The following is a 20818-nucleotide window of genomic DNA, read 5'->3' as shown; positions in this document are numbered from 1 at the left end:
TAAAGGGTTCCCAAATCTTACACATGGATTGTTTATAATTAATAAACACATTTTTACTATTTTATTTTTACTTTTCGGATGCTAGAGTGTGTTCGTGTGTTTGTCCTTTGTCTATTTAAAAGGCTTTCGTATAAAATCCAACGATTTTACCATTCTTTCATTATACTTCATTCACGTGTAAAATATATTACCAAAAATTAAGGTTTCAAATACATTGTAAAAGGTTCTTAATGAATGAATGGTTCTTATTAATGATACTGAGAGGCAATTGAGAACTTAATAGCTATTTAAAGGTCGGCAACGCACTTGTGCAAGTCGTAATTCTGAAGCTATAGTTCTGTTTCTTGTTTCACTTTGCAAGTAATCCTGGCATTTACGATTTCGTTTTAATATTTTAAATACTCAACAATCAAATTATAAAAATGTTATGACATAAAATGTTTTGTAAAGCCTTAAATTCTCGCATTAAACACGATTCTTTCCATATTCATATCAACATGGGAATCCAAAAAATCCAATGACAAACCACGCGAAAATGGGAATTTCAAAGATTAAATACCTTTTATTTATAAAAATATTTTATTATTTATAACATAAAAATCTAAATACTTATTAGTAAATAAAATAAGTTTTATTGCGCAACCAATTAAGAAAACATATTTTTAAGAAAAACAAATAAAATCACATTAATACGGTCTCGTATATATTTTACTATAACATATATACATTTAGTTTTATCAATAGCTTTTAAGCCTACAATTCCCTTTTAAAAATAATGCCAGTTATCATCATGGAGTAAAAAAGCAACACCTACGGATTTAATGCGCGTATAATTTCTTTGTGGCACCGCAGAATGAGCAGACATCATAAAATATGCATTTCTTTCTGTGCGTGTGTGTGCGGTGTGTACACACTGACCGGCTTCACCTGGGCCTGTGATATTTAGCTATTAATGAATAAATATCAATTCAATTTAAATCGCAATTATGAAATAAATATAATTTCAAAAATGTAAATAATTTGCAATTATTAGAGATAGTAAAAAAACTAATAAATGACAAGATAGAGGTTTAATTTCTACGTTTTGAGTTTTACACATCATTTATATAGAATTATAACATTCAAAAGCATTCTAAGTCCCTCATATGTGAACCGGCCCGTCCCGAACAAAAGCACACAGACATACACAACACAATAACTCAATCGCAAACATGCGCATTTTGCATATTCATTGGGTTCATATCTTTGTATAAATTATAATGCATTACAACACGCTCTTATGATATGGAATGGGGTATAGGACACGACTATTTTAATTATATATGCTGAGAATCACTAAATTATAACTGTATTTATATTTTAGTAACTCTGGGACTCTTAAGAGATATACGTTCAATTTTGGTATCGTGTGCCCTTGAAAAGTTTCAATTGATACAATACCGCCAGTATTCTTACAAAACTTAAAAAGTGTAAATTTTTCTAGGTCGCTTTTCATTTGCAATATCTATATACATATATTTTTTAATTTAAGTAAGTCAAGTTGTTGTTTTATAAAGATATCTGTCGCGGATGTTTAGTCGTGGGTTCAAATAAAATGTAGCTAAATTGATTCAAAATTTAAAACACTGAAAGCTTTTTTAGATGGATTTAAACAGAAAACATGAATATTAATTTCCGAATAATAATTGTAATTATGTTTTGCATTTTTGTTTGTTTTTCATAGATAATTGTATATATTTCCATTAATTCAAAAGTCGTTTCTCAAATTCTTAATAATATTCTTCGAACGAAAATAATTAAACATAGGTTATGTTTACATTTTTATTTGATATCATCACTATTCCAAGAAATACTTGAAACTTGTACACACAAATATTACCTTTACTCCCTTTTAATAAGGCTTATGATGCTGTAAAGTGTTTTCAAGTGCCTAAATTGTTATTCTTAACAGAGTTAATTCTTAAGAGATGACGGTTTTATTTTAAACAAAGCTTTATTTCAAATTAACTATATGCATTTATAAACGAGACTTTTTTGTCTTCAAATAATTGCCAACAAGAAATTACTTAGACCAAAACGTAATTAAGCTCAAGTCGTCTCATGATACGTGAAAACATTTTTGGCAGAGCTCAAAGAATTTAAAAATGTCTTCGATTACGCACGAACATTTATGAATTATATTATACAAATCAGAATACTTCCTGGATATTGTTTTCAATTACTTTGATGCTATAAATAATTCTCATGCCTTTACCTAGCGATGTTTGGAATAGTAAGCATATAAGCGTTTAATTCTAGATATGGATATTGATATTCAAATTGAATTAGAATTTTAAAGGAATTCCTTCGATACAAATAGCACATTTGTATGGTCTGGCGTCTCGCAATTTTGTGCAAAGGAAAATTTCACACAAGCTGTTCGTAAAGGAAATGGTGAGGAAATTGGCACATATAAGACTCAGAAATACTACACGCATATATAAAGTCATTATTTTTCATTCACTTGCCCAGATTCTTAATACGATATTTAATTCGTAATTTTAATATAATAGTGTCCCCATAAATGGCAGCTTATTAGGAAGATTAATCCGCGAAACGCGAACATCAACAAAATCGTTTGGAACACAATTTACGATTAATCGATTATCAGAATCGATAACTCGATACAATCGTCCGTCCTTAGACCTTAGTATTTAATTGGTTGAATTTATTTAGCATTCAGAAGCTTCTTTGTAATTGGTCTTTGTAAGAGGGAGTTACGATGCCAACTATGTTTGTGATTAGGATAATTGTATGTACTTTCTTGCTTTAGCCGCCTTTGCTGAATTGTTAGTTATACAAATAACTTACAATTCAACACATTCATTATTTCCTAATACAATTGTTTTAATACCATTTTCCTAATACTATCATTAATCCGTTAACGTTAGGACAATACTAAAGGTTAAAGGCTCATCAGTCCAATGATTACAGTACAGTAATTAAAAGAACAATTCAAATTTTCACAATAATTGTGTTCCAAATTCAAATTGGAATGAAGACTATAAAAACCTTAATGGTTAAGAAAATCCTGGGGACACAAAACAGTGGGTTAAAGTAGGCTTTAGAGAAAATTTCATCAGTCCGGTGATAACAGCATAGTAGTTTAAAAGAACAATTTAAATTTCACAATTGTGTTCCAAATTCAAATTTTAGAATTAAAATTATCGAAACCTTAAATCTGTCAAGTACAAGAGTAAAAATGTTGCAAAGGAAATAAAAGCTAAACAAGCGCATGCGGAATCGTTTACAAGTCGCAAGTGGAGAGAAACGAAGTTATACAGAGCAGACGCGGTTCTATTTCATATCGACATCGATATCCACTGGTGGCTATAGGTTTTTAGAATTTAAAACTCAAAGACAACTAAAGTACTAGTTTAGTACATACAATTTTTATATGTTTTTATATGTTTATGTCAATCAGAACAGTGATTTAAATATGATTTGGCGTAGCAACTTACCGATAAATTTGTGACTGAAAAAAGGTTCTGTTTTATTTAAATAACAGAGGTCAAACGGGCAGGAGGCTCTCAGGGTCGCAAATGCCTTTTAAGTATTTCTGAATTTCCCTTGATTACTGTTATTGGATCATGATCACTTTGTCCAAAAAACATTTAAAAAAATCTGTGGCGCTAAAACATTTTTAGGTCTGGGCCTCAGATTTCTCTGTTTCATGATATGTAAATCTAATAGGCAAGTAGGTGATCAGCCTCCTGTGCCTCAAACGCTGTTTTTTGGGTCTAAAACCAGACGGTTTCCGCATGATGTTTTCCTTCACCGTTCGAGCAAATGTAAAATGCACATAGAAAAATAGTTTTTCTATGTGTTGGTATACAGCCGGGGATCGAACCTACCACCTCGGGGATGAGACTGAACCAACACTGCTCAAAATGCCAAAGTAATACAATCTTTATATTCAAACTATAATATCAACTTAGACACTGTGTCTATCGCTATAGATCTACGTAACCGCGCTGTAGATCCTCGATCGATCCTGATTTGATCTACGCGCATAATTACCCCTTTCATCTGCCGCCGGTATGTAAACGTCGTCTTGTAATTAATGAACTTAATAAACAAAGCAGTATGACTAATGCTAGCTTTTTTACTTTGAATACAGTTGATTGTGTTTTAACGCTGTAGTCCAGTGGTTAACTAAGTTAATTAACGAAACAATTCTTTGAGATTGGCTCAAATAACTATTTTATTTATACATAAGTAATCGTACAGCTTCACATATGGATTAAAAAGAGTGGCGGAGAGTTCTTTTCTTCCGTTCTACGCCCTTGATTTGAGAACTGGCAATAAATGAAAATTAGAAGCATTTAATATATATTTCTTTTTTAAGGTACATTTCATTGTGTTACCTATATGATTAAATGATTTTGACTTGACATAAGTAAACATATTATTATAAAAGAAAACACTTAAACAATATACATAATACAAACAGTAACAAACGTCCTTAAGTACATGAATAGATAAAAAAAGAAATTTTAAATTAAACATTAAACAAACGACAACTTAATATTGGAATTAGGTGAAAAATTTCAACATTTTCATAATTTGTTTTGTAGTTACCTAAAACGAACCAAAACGAAACGTATCGAATTACGCAGATAATTCGTTCATAATTTTTTTAGTTAAATTTATAACATACAGAAAGTAACAGTCTTTTGGTTGTCTCATCGTATCGATAAAAGTCAATTGAAGTAGAAAAAACCCAGCCCCATGCCCCATTGGAACATAAAATAACGAATAATGAACTAATCGACCAGTTAATATAAAATTGTAAAATTCCATTCACAAAATCCCACGATACAAACAATAAGCCTTATCGACACAGGAAATCGTTACATTATTAACAAAGTATTTGCTAAATATTAAACATTGTCATTGTACTGAAATATGTTTTTTGTTATCTTCAATTTGTGTGTTAATATTATAACTTGTTATTTAAATATTCCAAGAACTTCAATCCTCAATGTCCTCCCAAGAACATCTTTTTTAGGTCCTTATTGAAATTAATATAAACCTCAATGTTCCAGATTGAATTAATAATGGAATATAACGAATAAGGTTTTTTTTTTAATATGATACTAGCTGACCCGGCAAGCGTTTTGCCATTTATATTATTTCTAGGAAAAAATTTTTAGTTCAATAAAAATAACTATCTACTATTATAAAAAATAGGGGTTGATCGTAGAGAAGTGAAAATTGAGGGTCGAATGTATTGTTTTTTATTTACAAAATTTTTTTTCAAAAAAATAAAAATTTTGGGGTGGATCAACCTTAACATTTAGATGTTTGAAAAATAGATAGTAGCCGATGCTCAGACTTACTGAATATGCATAACAAATTTCATAAGAATTGGTCGAGCCGTTTCGGAGGAGTATAGGCATTGTGACACGAGAATTTTATATATTAGACATTTTATATGAGAACCTTAATATATAACTGTCCTAATTTTTGTGTTAGAGGCTTATTCTTAATTCCCCCTTTTAAATTGATTAAACACGTATTAAATAATTAAATATACAATATTTACGTCGCTAATTAATAATTCAATATATTAATTTCAAGATTAAAAGACATTTAAATCATACGAATAATATATTCATTCAAAATCACAACTGTTCTTCATTTCAATAAATATATTTAATTACTTGATTTTTGATCTTTCCATGGATTTTCTTTGAAGCGTATCAAACGAAATCACCCATTGATACCCAAATTAGTTAAAAAGGATGCAACACACCTCAATTCTTAACTTTCCGTTCAATGAATTACGAAATTATATTCCCATTGTCTTGCTTGAATGAGCCGCAACACATTTCCGAAAACCTCATATTTATATCTGATGGTCGGACCATTGTTTTGTTCTATAAAACTAGCGGTCACCCCGGCTCTGTTCCATTATATATTGATACTCATAATATTTAATGTTTTGTTTGGTTTAACGCGCTAATCAGAAATATAAGTTCGAAATATTTTCATTACGCGAATAAAATCGCGGGCCACAAAATATATTTTTTCATTTTCAAAGACTTAAAATTATCGCATTTATAACTTATTTACGCATTTAATATTTAAGTAGTATAATATAGATTCTACGAGTAGGAAGAAAAGAAAGATATTTTTTTTATAAACCAAATATTCTAATTGGAGATTTAATCGAAAGTAAAAGTACAATAAATTCAACTAACATCACATACTTTTTAATTCAAATATCATCAAAATGGCTACATACCTTCCTTACCCAAAGTGTGGATGTACAGACATCAAAAGTACAATTTTATTATAGTTATCTATTGTTTTATAAATTAGACTTTGAGGTAATTTAGTTTTTTCCGTCTCAAGATTAGATCATTCTGTTGTTTTTGTGAAGGCGTTTTCTTGTGGTTTTTAGAATCTTCGTAATACAATTTTGGGTTTTTTCACTTAAGAGGTAATTTTGTTTAAAAATACAGTAGAGTCAATTTTGATGTGCGTTACGATGATATATAGAAAAAGAATTGATTCAGCTGGGGTTTGAACATGTGACCTGTTGGTTGAGACTTTTACTCAAAACTTTACCACAAGGTTAGTTGGACTTATTAACTGATCGGGTTACTAAAGAATGAAAAATTAAAAATAGTACTTTGACCACTAACTTTTAGCCGGGGTTCGAACCCACATCCTCTTGGTATCGCTCTTTCCACTGCTTTATTACGATACCTTTCTTGGTAAATACTTAACATGATGCAGTATTTTTAATTAATATTTTTCCAAAAAAACTCGACTCAAAATGCCTTCGTCAGTTCACAAAATGCAAAAGATATTTATCGGAACATCTAGAATCTGATTATTGCCGAGTTCAATAACTGCATCATCAATTCTTCGCATCCGTGCCTCGACGTCTTCCATCTCAATTGACATTTATTCCTTGCAAGTATCTCTGGTTTGGGGTGACCAGGTTTTTGATTTTTGCTCATGCAAATTGCATCATTTGTTTTGAAAATATATTGTTGTCTTTGTGAATAGAATAAAGCTCTCTATATGTAACAATAATATTTTTAAAAATCTCTCAAAAAGAGAAAAGAAATGTGTTTGCCCGTGGGTCAGCACAGGCGCTAATTAAAGATTTAAGTTGTTATCTGGTAGATAGTACCGGTTAACCCTCTGGTGCTTTCCTCAACGAAGTATCGCAATACTTTTGGTACTAATTTGGGTGGCGTAGCTATGGTTAAGATTTACAAGTCAGCCCGGCAGATGGTGCTGCAGACGGTATCTAGGTTATTTATATATACAGTAAATAAACAGAATAAATCTTCTGTGCATGTATTCGTCATTAAACTCCAAAACGGCTGGACAGAATTTGATGAACTTTTTGTGTGTTCAAGAGTCGAGAATGATTTACATTATTAGATATTATTTTGTATGTAAGACGTGTGTCGACAACGTCTGTCGGATCCGCTAGCATATAATAAATCTCTTGAGCCAGTGGAGTGAAGATATTTCAAATACATCCCAAATCATCCAAACGCACGCGCACCCCATACTAAAATGTAAATGCACTTACACACACCAAACCACGAACAAAAATACACCTCAACGTTTATAAATACCGCCCTTATTACTTTCACGATAAAGCTCATCTTAAAATAGCTATATTAAGTTGATACATGATATTGATTGGTTTATTAAGACCGCTTATTGAAGGCAGGGGTCCACCTTATCTGGTTAAGGTAATAGTAAATTTCGTTTAGCTATAGGCGGAGCAAATATGTCTAACCACCTCCTTGAGTTTTATTAATGCTTTTAAATCTTGATAAACCCTTTTTTATATCCATATATTCCAAGTCACGTAAAGGAATTCATATGCCTTCACAGTCGTATTCTTCATAGCTGAAGGTCGTGTCACTGAGAGGTGTCTCCCCTACTAGTGATCTATCCACTTTGTTGGGTAGGTAGAACTCCTTGCCCCATTCATCCCTACGCAATATGATACGGGTCTGTTCAAGCGGCGGTTGAACAGGCATCTCCTGGCCCTCCATTAGGCCACATCTCACTTAAGATCAGGTGGGATTCTTTTCTAACGTCTGTCCAGATCATTATAACATTATTTAAAAAAAACCTACCCTTAGCTGTCTAATATTCATTAATAAGAGAAGCGAGATGCTAAAAAAATGGTTTTTGTAAAGTCGGTTTACGGACGATAGTTTAACTTGACAACGTCATAACAAAACATTGATGAAATGATTTCATACTTAAGTCTTCGAGTAGGAGAGAGATATGTGCGGCGCAAGCGTACAATTAGCGTAACGGGACAGTGAGCGTAACGGGACATTGAGTGATTCTTTTTTGTTCGTGCAGCCGGCGTTCCTAGATTTATTAGACGTTGTCACGTCAAAAATTGTTTCGACGGAAAGCGAACCGAGGATCACTAAGCAACGAAAGAAACAATGATAAACACATTACACTCACACAATCGGTTAAACAATTAGACTCGCGTCACAATATTCCATTTCATTGTATTCCATATAACAAGTTAGGAACGGGTATTGTGAAACACGAATTTTTAAAGAACGCTTTTCTAAGGCGGATTAATACCTATACTTATGGATAACACAATAGATGTTAACATACAGACAGATAATTTTACGTTACATAAGGCTACAGGGCCGGATTGACGATTTAGTTGGGAATTCTCGAGCATTTGAGCGTGCGTGGTAAATAAATATCCACCCCACAAAACAATCCATTTTTTGTATAAAAACTGTACCTATGTGTAACTATACTATAAATGGCCTCACAAACTAAAACTACATACATAATAGATCAGTATTTTTTAACCTTGGTCACTAGCTTGTAGCAACAACATTTAACTCGTTTATTTGGGACGTAAAATGACAATGAAAAGTATTATAGAGCTTTCATTGAGAGCCGAAACTTGTTATCGAAGAATCTAAATTATGCAGGTAATTATATACTTAAGGCACACATAGACACACTAACTACACAGGGAAATAGGATACAGTATAACACTTTAAGGCCAGCAACGCACCCATTAAAATCTTTTTTGGGCGTTCCGTAGGTTCGTTTGCTGCTATCTTATAAAAAAAGATGCCTTTGTCCGAATTTGTACTAGAATCAGTTATGCTATGAATTAATAAAATATTGTAAAATATATTGCCAATTCGGGCTTAAAATACATAAATCCGGCCCTGGCTCATGTAATAATAGGCGAGAATTTAGAGAGCTTATTATTAATGAAGTAGAGAGATCACTTGTTCTTGTTTTAATGGCTCACGATTTTATAACTGATTGTGCGAAAATCGTAGAGAAAACTCTTTACGTGAAATGTTCCTGATGCATTCATAATATTAATCAACTAATCTATAAGCATTAAGAAATATTATTACAAATAGAAAAGTGTAAGGAAAATAGAATTTCCTTCTTTTGTCAATTTAGTAAAATCACGATATAAAAAGGTTAAAACAACATACATATAAAAGAAGAATAATTATCCAGGAAAGAATTGTACAAAAGCAATTTAAGCGTATTTATCAAAATGTACAATCGTAACAAAAAGTTTTCCAACAAAAACACTTTTGTTATGTAATGTACGATCACTCTACGGAGTGACTAGGAGAAAACATTGATTAATTACCATAATAATTTATTTGATACTCAAAAACTTGATACGGGGAGGGGCCGGTTACGAACGAGTTGCTCTTTTGAACTAGAACACGCCGATATAAGCTTTCTGTACACGAAGAGGAACCGAGAAGTTTAAACGCGCATAGACTTTCTATCGCGAAGCATAACCCTTCACAATTTAAACTTAATTACTGAATAATACGCACTTATTCAAAGCAATTATAAAAATTCCGGTACCGGTAATAAATCTATCTACTCTTTAGGTTTTAACTACAGTTATTATATCTGTCAAATTATGTTTGATAGATTAAAATAAAATAAGATTGATTTACTTTTTATAAAAGACATACACTACACGTGGCAAACATTATTAAAACACTGAAATTTTATTGACTGTTGCGTCATTTCCTTTCAATTAACAGTGTATGCAATTAATATTAATTATGAATGTTTTGATAATTTTTAAAGAATTGTTATTTCAAGTGTTCCTAGTTGTTTAACAGCTCATCATTTAAGTTTAATATCCAAATAACCAACGACCATAGTCGAACCAATTCGACTTAGGGTCCTTCTAGAAAAGGGCGTGCCAATTCTTAAAAGACCGGCAACGCACTCGCGAGCCCTCTGGCATTGAGACTGTCCATGGGTGGCGGTAACACTTACCATAAGCTGAGCCTCCTGCCCATTTCTCCCTGTTCTATAAAAAAAACACATAGTCGAGCGGCTACAACCACGTATAAAGATTGAACGTTTCACCCGCTCGTGTCTAAAAGTCTTAAATAGACAAAAGTTGATACTCGAGTTATTAAATATTTCGTATACGATGAAAACAGTACATTGTTCGTTTGAATATGATGCATGAACGTGATTTGGCTGTTTCAAACAAAGGAATGAGTTTTGGAAGAATCGTTTGAGAGATGTCGGAGTTTTGTTACAAATTATTTTGACCCGAGTGCTTTAATTACTGGGAATGATTTTTAAAGAATTGTTCTTTCAAGTGTTCCTCGATTGTTTAAATTTTTTTCTTACGTATAAGTAATATTGATTTAGCTATTTACTATGAGATTAGGTTTTTGGGGGTTTCTATGTTCTGACTTAAGAAATTATTGTTTCAGGTTTGCTGTCAGCGTTAAATCATTTGGATCAGGCTCGCAAAAGCTCTTTACAAACCAACGTGGACTATTCTAGATACGTAAAAAGGTAATTTCATAACTACTGTATATTGTGTTTCTCTTCTCTAAACTACTTTAAGTACAAATTTGACACCGAACCTAAGCCTATGGTATAAATAAATATAGTGTTTGAAAAAGCTTTTGATATATTCTATAACGATATGTAGATTGAAAGAACTTCCTAATATTAAAATTAATTTTTCTTCTTATAAACATAGTAAAAATATCTTCTTTCTTTTAGATATAGCTCAACTCTAGAATGCGGCTCATCATACTGCAAAGACCTGGGCTACCGGGAGCACTTCCATTGCATGGATTGCACAGCCAGAGTCTTCTGCAAGAAGGAGGAGATGATCCGGCATTTTAAGGTAATATATATACCCAGATTTATTACACTTTAAAATAAATCACTATCGCTACAACCTTTTTAGGTCAGCTCCTCAGATTTATGTATCTATTTCATGATCATTTGTCAATTTAATATGCAAGTACATGATCACCCTGTTGTGCCTGACACACGCCATCGACTTTTGGGGTCTAAAGCAAGGTTGCGTGATGTTTTCCTTCACCGTTCGAGCGAATGTTAAATGCGCACATAGAAAGAAAGTCTATTGGTTCACAGCCGTTGATCGAACCTACGAACTCAGGGATGAGAGTCGCACGCTGAAGCCACTAGGCCATCACTGCTCTTATTAATTTTAGACAAGTAATAGAAAACTTCGAACAAACTATAACTAAAATAATTTAAGTTTAGGATTCACTAATATACTCAAACGATATAGTAGAAAGATATATTCACTCCATACGAGTTCATGAATTTTCAGGTACAAGGGTGGATGATTACAGATATTGTAATAAGCTAATCTAATTTTACAGTGGCACAAGAAACGCGACGAATCTCTTGCGCATGGTTTCATGCGGTATTCTCCTTTGGATGACTGCTCAGAGCGCTTCTCAGACTGTCCCCACAATCGGAGCCAAACCCACTACCATTGCATACAAGATGGATGTGATAAGGTATATATACAGTCTTACAACATTATTAGAGTCAAATTGAGTCAGTTTCTGAAATAGATTTTACAAGATACACGTTCTTTCGTAACCAATCTTAGACATCATCACAAAGCATTGTCTAATATGTGTTCCAGGTATATATTTCGACGTCTGACGTCCAGATGCACGCCAATTACCATCGCAAGGACTCAGCTATCCTCCAAGAGGGTTTCCAGCGCTTCCGAGCGACGGAAAGCTGCGCAGCACCACATTGCATTTTCGCTGGTCAGCGGACTACTCACTTCCATTGCAGGAGGCCTGGATGCACATATACCTTCAAGAATAAGGCTGATATGGGTAAGTGCTGTGAACATGTCAAATCTTGTGTCGTAATGTCCCCACGAGTGGACATTTATGGATAATATTCATTTTTCCTGCCGATGCCAATGCTTCATTGGAGTATTGTGGCAGTTGAGATCTATAAAAAGTAAAGTTAGATTTGTTACAATTTAGTAGGAACTGAAAATTTATAAAATAAATATTTAATTACAACTTTGACTGACCTGAGACAAAATTTTAAATATATTTACACCCTGTATTGTGTAAGTGTATTGGTAATACCACGTTTTTCTGGTGACTATTTGGAAGTTCGAAAAATTTATTAAAACTAATTATCAATTCTAATTTTTGAGTTATTTTGAAACAAGCTACCTATCATCTCCTAGCAGAAACACGTCAAACTGCCAATAACTCTGTATAATATAACATGGGTATCACAAGTACTGTACGAGGTTTTTTGATGGCCTATAGCATTGTTAATATACACCTATAGTAAACGTCATATAATACTTTTCAGAAAAACATAAAACGTACCACATCAAAGACGAGGCTCTATCAAAAGACGGCTTCAAGAAATATATGAAGAATGAGGCATGTCCGTTCCGCGAGTGCCGCTTCAGTCGTACTTGCAACCATATCCACTGCATTCGGCCTCACTGCAACTACGTTCTGCATTCTAGCAGCCAGATCTTCACGCACAAGCGAAAGCATGAGAGGAAAGAACAAGAGATGAATTTTGGGTAATTATTTCTTATTTCTACCCTCTTTATACTTGGTGTTATTGTAGTATTATTTAGCTGTTAAGACCTTATTGTTTAGAGTTTGATTACAGAACTAATTAATCCCTTTTTCTGTGCTTTTGACTTTTGTTCAAATAATATCAACATGTCTATTTTGCAAATATTTTTCAACAATACAATAATCCTATAAATTATAGTAGTTATTATACAGTAAAATTTGTAACACTTAAATTAAAATAACTCTTGACATGTAAGCCAAATAAAAATCTTGCGTCAAATCGATCGTCAAAGACAACAGACAATACACATTTAATAAATTAAAAAAATCTTTTCCAGTCTTCCTACATCGGTAATCCAAAGTGCACTTATGCAGCAAGGAGCTGATTTAAGCATGTATTCGTCAACAACCAATTTACAGATTGACGATGACATGTCTGGAATGGATGAATTTCCTCAAAGTTATGTAAGTATACAAAACGATGTTTAGCCACTCTGAGAGATCCTTTAACAGATGAATAGTAAGCAACAGAAAACTTTCCAAAACCACCACGCCTCCGAAAGTTAATTATAACAGCTTGGGTTAACATGTTTTTTATGGAAGTATAGGAGCAGTGAAGGTCTCGGGCTTTAATTGAGTCGGCAGATATCCTATTTGAATCTTTAAAAATCAGCGTCGTCTACACTTAGCGGATGACTTTGAGTACAGAAGTACAGACTACGTATAGTTAAAATTATTTTCATAATGTATTTAAGGTAACAAGATAATATTGAATTTCAGAATCCAGCAGTAATAGAAGAGCTATCCCGAAAGTATATTGATACGTTTAACGGTGGGAAAGAGGCAGAAGATAAGTGCAGTAAGTGTAGCGCCCTTAACAAGCATTATCACTGCATGGCTGAAGGTTGCAAGATGGCTCACAGGTGATAATAATCAAGAAACTCGTACATTATTTAAGTAGTGTATGTCCTTTGAGTTTTTTTTAATATCTGTCTTATGTTTCAGCTGCCATAATACCATGGTTAAGCACATGTTTGAGCATGAACAACAGAACCAGGTGACAGAAGCCTACTTCGTGACCTACACACGGAATAACCCTTGCTCCAATTCAGCATGTCAACACATCCGGGATATCACCCATTACCACTGTACCTGGGTAAGTATCAAAATATGATATTGGTATACCAGCTTCAAAATGTTTCTTTTTAATTATTTCTTAAAATTCAAAATCATTCATGTAGGTAACACAATGTTCATAAGTCACGTCAAACCTGAAATATACTTATATTAAATGGTTCTAATGTTACAAGAGAAGAACTGATAATATAATTTATGACGCATAAAGTTATTAATCATAATATTAATGATAATGATTATCTCTTACTCGGGCTTGCAGACAACTTTTATTGTAATGTCTTATTTTATTTCCAGGAAAATTGTGGAGCTGTTATCTTATCATCTGAAGACCAGCCATTCAGGCGCCTGGAACATCACCGGCAGCATGCCATTCTAAGCCCAATGTCACCCAACTTGGCGGCGAGATTCGCACCGAACTTCACTCCGCAATTATCTGCCCAGCTACACCCGAATGTTGCAGCTCAACTGCAAGTGCCAAGTCTTCCTAATCTTCCACCAAATTTGGCACAGTTGGCTCAAATGGCACCAAATCTTGGACCTCAGCTGCCAAATTTACAAGCCCAACTGAACCTTGGAGCCAGCCCGGTGCCACACCACGTAAACCCTTCAAGTTCTTTGGATGAGATGTTCAGCAGGAAAAGAGGAAGACCTCCTAAGAATCGAGTCGTGGAAGTTTGGACCGACAATATAAATGTAATACTTTTAGTTATTCCTCAAGTTTTAATGATTAAAACTTGAAATAAATACTGAGTTATAACATTTCATTTCTATTTACAGGTGACACCCCAAGCCATATTTACATCATTCAAGCTCCCCAAAAGCAACCAAATGCCACCAGCGATTCAATCTCCAGTAATTTCTACCGTTGAAGAGTTCCCAGTAAGTAATCTTTGTATATAATTTACAATTACTATTATTTAGATAAATTGCATTGAACATTTTTATAATAGTTAATTTGACAATTTTTTTTTTTTCAGCGTATTCGCTTCCAGCACATCGAAGTGTTCACCGGCCCAGATATCTGTGGCCAGTACTACGCCAGCTGCCCCTTACGTCACACTAGACTGCACATGCACTGCATCAACTGCAGCTACACGGCCGAAGCCCACGTTACCATGGAAACGCACATGCGGGAGTCTCACTCCGTGTCCCCGCTTCTAGAGGGCTTCGACTACTTCTCCTCTTTCGAACAATGCGGTGGGAAGAGTTGCTTCAAAAACCAGTTGAGATCTCACTTCCACTGCGCCCAAGGAAACGGTTGTCCAGCAATTTTGACCCAATACTCGGCCTTAGCCACTCACAAGCACGGAAGAGGGACGCCGATCAAGTGTGAAGATGAAAAGCAGTTCGAAGAGGCCAAAGACTACTCGATTAAGGAGCGAGCGTCAACCGATAGTGTGGGTTCAGTTAAGGAGGAGTTCATGCCAAATTTCGTCATCAAGAACGAGTTTGATAACCAGGATAACGTTTCTGGTACGTGTTTTTCTGAGATCCATCTTTCATATTTCCACATAAAAAATCAGTGGCGCTACAACCTCTTTAGGTCTGCGCCTCAGATTTATGAATCTTTTTCATGATCATTTTTAAATCTGATAGGCAAGTAGGTGATCAGCCTCCAGTGCCTGACACACGCCGTCGACTTTTTGGGTCTAAGACATGTCGGTTTCCTCACGATGTTTTCCTTTACCCTTCGAGCGAATGTTAATTGCGCACATAGAAAGAAAGTTCATTGGTGCACAGCCGGGGATCGAACCTAAGACCTCAGGGATGAGAGTCGCACGCTGAAGCCACTAGGACAACACTGCTCTTGTTAATCTTTAAAAGATTTTGATATAAACCTACGTTTACTATTTGGCATTAGAGTAATTCTTTACCCCATTTGTTTCCAGTAGTAAAAGCGACAGGAACCTTCTATCCATCGTCACACCTCCGGAGCAACACGTCTTCTCCACGCAGCATCTATGACGCTTCCCCATCGAAGGAAAGGAAGCCGGACAAGCCAGTTCCGACAATACCGCCGTCCTGCCACGACCAGACCTGTCCGTTGAATAAATCTGGTGGGATGAACCTTCACTACCATTGCCCCCACTGTGGGCAGGCATACGTCGATTTGAAGCTTCTGTTCAGCCACATGGTGAAAAAGCACAGCAATGTCGAAGGTGGACCGATCGGATTGGCTGCTACTAAGGTGAGAGATTATTTTTAATTTGATTTTCTTATACACCTCAACAAACATAAATAATTTAAAGTAAAAATTCTAGACATATTTAAAATAGTTATGAACTTCTATTTTCAGGAGACCCTTGAGCGAGAGTATCCAGAAATATCCATTTTACCGTCAACTGCGACTTCGTCATCTGCCCCTCAAGCCCCGTCTCCTATCCAGAGACCACCAAACCCAGCTGAACAGGTAAGAAGTAGTTTTATAAAGAATTTTAGGTTTGAATTTAAATTTTTTGTCAATATATTTCTATATAAAAGCTATTTCTCTTTAGGTTCAAGCAGTGCAAAGCCTCCTACTCCAGCAATACCTTTCAGGAGGTCGTAAAGGAAGTCTTCAAGAACAGCTTAAAATGCAGCAGCAGTACACTGCCTCATTGGGTCTTCCAGGACTCGCCTTGTTCTCTCAGGGGTCAGTTTTATTTAGAATTTAGTTTGACAAAAGTCTTCTTTGAACTTGCATTTGTTTCTTATTGAACTTAAGATGACTGTGGCTTTAAACAGAGCATAATTTATTCATATAAATATTATTCGTTACTTATGTCATAAAACTTGTCTCTCCGTCTTGCAACGAAACTCAAGAAAATAATTTTGAAAATAAAACGCCTTTCTAGCAAAATTTAAGCTACTTGAATGATTATAAATAAAATTTCTATAAAGATTTACTTTTTACATAGTGTTATTTTAGATAGTCCTTTTAATAGTGCTAACAGATAATTTAAAAATTTCAGTGGTTCTCCATTCCCTCTCTATCCCACGATGATGTACCCCCCGGAACTGCTTCTGGAGCAGAGTCTGCTACAATCTCACGGTCTACCTCCAGGGATGGACAAGGAAGCGGAGCTCATTGCTAAATCGTGAGTGATTTTTGTTTACATATTTGATATTTTAGATACTTTTTTTCCCTTAACAATATTTTTTCAAAAGATTTGTTGTCAAATTATCGTCTTATGAATTAAATAAATTCTGTGATTAATAGGAGACGCAGTACGGGCACACGTGGTCCACACATGCGCGTGCTCAAAGATGAGCCCATTCCTGAGGGCTACTTGAGATTCAGATTTAATGAGGACTGTGCTTATCAACAGTGCGGTTACAGGTACATACATCATATTTCATATAGTTTATTAAGAAAAAAGAAAAAAAAATGTTACTACTACTATTAACCAAACTCTGAAATTGGTTCTCGAATGTTGGCGTAACACACTAAACAGATTGTCAGGCAGCCTTTTGAGCTTAAAAATATTATTAAATCATATACAAATATGTATCTACATACAGGAAACAATAAAATGATTCACAGAATCTATTTTAAAGTATTAATGAATACATAATTTCAGGGAACATCAAACCCACTTCCACTGCACGAGAAAAGACTGCGGATATTCGTTCTGCGATAAAACTAGATTCGTTCAACACACGGCTAGACACGAGAGGTAGGCATTTCTATTTTCTATCTGGTTATGGTCAAGTCAAAAGTAATATAATGAAAAGAGCTAATACTTGTCTATAAAGACAAATAAGCAAGGAAACAGAAGTGTGAACCCAAGTTTCTGTGACCTTTATAGTTCTCACATTTTAGTTTATTCAAGAACAAATTATGTAATAAACATCTTGGAATTGGAAAGAAGGTGGAATTGTTTCAAGTTAATGAATTTATTTATTTCTTACAGATTGGACACTCTGATGGGCGGAGACTTCCAGCAGTACCGCGCTAATGTTTACTGCCAAAGAGCGGAGTGCCCTCACGCGTCCAATTTTGGTAATTATCATTTTACTAGGTACATAGATATATTAATATGCATTTTGTAAATTAATCCAGTGTAATATGATAATAGATTCAAGTAGTTACCAATTTCACACGAGGAGAGAGAATATTATTATTTACGTGAAACATTATAATTAATATTAATTTGATAACGTAATCATATATATAATTATAATGTGTAAATAAAGTAATATTAGACAGTTGACTTAGAATTGACTATAATTATATGATTCGTAATTTAATGTTAATGTATAACTTCTATGTAAAATTTTACCTTTTAATAAATTTGCACGTCATTATGTGTGGCAGAAAATGCGAACTTTACATTGTACTATATTCTTGCAAATAAATTATTATTTTTATATTAGTTTTGGTAGTAATTAGTTAAATAAACGGATGATTTTTTTCGTAGCTTAGATTTTCAAGATTTCTTATGCAAATTGTCTCATGAATAATTGTTGAATAAATAGCTCTCAGCACATCATCAGTGCTGCAAAATTGCAATCCGAATAGTAGAACCCTGTCTAAACACTTTCATTTTCCAACGACAGGTCAAAACAAGGCATCACACTTCCACTGCCTCAAATGTGACTTCACGTGCACCGACACAAACAAGGTGGTCGCACATCGGAGACAACACCAGAAACTGGACTCCATTCAGGCCGCTGGTTTCGAGAAGTTCCCGCCGAGCAAAAGTAAGTAACAGTCTTATTAAGTGAGCTAATCGAGGTTTCACACGCCTATATAGTCTGTGTCTCACTCTAACGCGTACCGGCTGCACCGGCCGCGCTTACGCTACGTCACTGATCTCGTGAGTGAGATGTGAATACGCAGTATGCGTTCAGTCCCACTCTAACGCACCTGCGCTACGTCCCCAATCACTCCAGACCGATGTGAGAAGCAGTATGCGTTCTGTCCCGCTCTAACGCGTATTGGTTTTTATTATTATTATTATTTACGTCATCGTGTGTTCTTTGCTTAATTTGTATCGGAAAAAGTGTTTCTAGGAAAATGTTTTACATAATCTTTATTTTTTCAGGTTGTGGCTACGAACCCCAATGCATTCACAGCAAGAAGCAAACCCACTACCATTGTCTTCAGTGTGGATTTGCTGTTCTCGGTCTCTCCCAGATGACGTCACACAAGTACAAGCACCAGGAAGCGAACCTCGGTCCATCGACCAGTGCTCTCAACTGACCTGACTTTAAATTACATTTCACTCTAAGTGTAACGCCACTTTAGTGGGATTCACTTGAGAAGTGTGGACTAAGTGTGATCACTCATTTGTATGATTGTATTTAAAAGTTTTGAACGTAGCATAGATATGTAAATTGTCAATATTTATCAAAAAATGTCAACAGCGTAGTCCCTCTACCGTGCCTTAGTCGCAAAATAGTTTCTGAACTTTTTGTAATGGCCGAAATTGTGCCAAAATGAACTAAAAGACTCGAACGATACAGTGAAAAGTCGACATTAGCATTTTATACGTGAACAGAGTATGCGTGTGAACTTCCTAAAACCCGACCAATTGTAGTTGATAGTTATAGAATATTTATATTTATTATCCCGAAAAGACATTTTTACGAATAGTATTATTAATGTAGGTCTCGTAGAAATTTGATGGCAATAAATTGGGTTAGAAACACCGTTTTGTGCCTCGAGTGAAATCTTGACAATACGAAGATCTTGTTATGATAGTTTCTTGAATTACGTTTAGAATTCAATTCGGGAGACAAAAGAGAGGTTTTTATATGTATTATACGAATAAAACATAGTAGACTTTAAACTATTAAAACACTTTCGAATCTTTAACGTAATACAATAAACTATCATTAGGTATACGAATCAAAAAATTATATAAAAATCATATTTAGAAGAGAAAAAAATGACAATTTTATAAACTTTGTACATAAGAATAGATTATATATGACAAAAAATATGTTACTAATTGTTATCATTATTGGAATAAAATTGGATGTAGAGTGCTAATTTGTGATCCATGAGGTAGCCATGTAATGCCATATTCATTTAGTGTAATAAAAACAATAATTAAACAGTATTAGTTACAATTTTCACCTGCATTCCTGAATCCTGGCCATTCCTTAGTTTTAGCATCTGGTTTGAACCGGCTCCGACCAAACGTTTCCTAGACTTAACCTAGATTAAAACAGTATTCTTTTAGCGTAAGTCCGTCTCTGTTCCTATTCACTCACTTTTCACTTTTTACTTAAATTACACTAAGGCCGTGCCATATCTTTAGTCACTTCCAAGTTACTATTAATTTAATTTTGCGCTCACTCAATTTATATACTCCCATGATACACATTGAAATTTTGTTTGTATTATGTATTTAAGTACCTAATTTATATGCCGATATTGACTATCACTTTTAATGTTTTAATTCAATTGAAACTCATAAATTAACGATGTCAACGGTTGATTTGTCCTGTTAACATGAGTTTTATTTTAATTAAACCACATATACTGGTCGAAATATATTTAATATATAATTTTCTCAGATTCCTGCAATTTTATTGGTTGTTATTGTTATGTTGTTTTATTTTACGTTTTTCACGTCTTTCGCTCTTTATGTAAGTGTATACTCATTTATTTAATTTCATATTTAGCTTAATTTAATTATAATTAAATGAGATTGAATTTGTAAACGTACAAAATTTATGGATATTTTTATGAGTTTGAGATTAAATCGATTGGTTAGTTTAGAGTTGTTTACCTCATGAGTTCTAGGAATTAAATGAGAATATAAAAA

At 34.1% G+C, this 20818-nt stretch overlaps 1 protein-coding gene across 2 annotated transcripts in view; it reads left to right on the top strand.

Annotated features, from left to right (window-relative positions):
- Nucleotides 1–20818, top strand: part of LOC125059229 — a 75035-nt gene extending 54217 nt beyond the window's left edge. Inside the window, exons 8-27 of one of the 2 annotated variants that reach the window (XM_047663550.1) lie at nucleotides 10797–10881; nucleotides 11095–11221; nucleotides 11730–11870; nucleotides 12002–12203; nucleotides 12703–12925; nucleotides 13262–13388; nucleotides 13704–13846; nucleotides 13929–14079; nucleotides 14355–14753; nucleotides 14838–14939; nucleotides 15038–15533; nucleotides 15953–16248; nucleotides 16357–16470; nucleotides 16556–16692; nucleotides 17012–17137; nucleotides 17260–17379; nucleotides 17621–17716; nucleotides 17954–18042; nucleotides 18600–18743; nucleotides 19088–20818. In XM_047663550.1, coding sequence (XP_047519506.1) covers nucleotides 10797–10881; nucleotides 11095–11221; nucleotides 11730–11870; nucleotides 12002–12203; nucleotides 12703–12925; nucleotides 13262–13388; nucleotides 13704–13846; nucleotides 13929–14079; nucleotides 14355–14753; nucleotides 14838–14939; nucleotides 15038–15533; nucleotides 15953–16248; nucleotides 16357–16470; nucleotides 16556–16692; nucleotides 17012–17137; nucleotides 17260–17379; nucleotides 17621–17716; nucleotides 17954–18042; nucleotides 18600–18743; nucleotides 19088–19245 — 3476 coding nt within the window. In that variant the 3' untranslated portion in view covers nucleotides 19246–20818. Of the gene's footprint in view, nucleotides 1–10796; nucleotides 10882–11094; nucleotides 11222–11729; nucleotides 11871–12001; nucleotides 12204–12702; nucleotides 12926–13261; nucleotides 13389–13703; nucleotides 13847–13928; nucleotides 14080–14354; nucleotides 14754–14837; nucleotides 14940–15037; nucleotides 15534–15949; nucleotides 16249–16356; nucleotides 16471–16555; nucleotides 16693–17011; nucleotides 17138–17259; nucleotides 17380–17620; nucleotides 17717–17953; nucleotides 18043–18599; nucleotides 18744–19087 lie in introns of both variants that reach the window. The other variant, XM_047663549.1, reaches the window with a different exon arrangement.

This window comes from Pieris napi, chromosome 19 (assembly GCF_905475465.1).
Source record: "Pieris napi chromosome 19, ilPieNapi1.2, whole genome shotgun sequence".
In the NCBI taxonomy this organism is placed as follows: Eukaryota; Metazoa; Arthropoda; class Insecta; order Lepidoptera; family Pieridae; genus Pieris; species Pieris napi.
The sequence above is the reverse complement of the archived record's forward strand: the minus strand, read 5'-3'. Positions and strand labels throughout refer to the sequence as shown.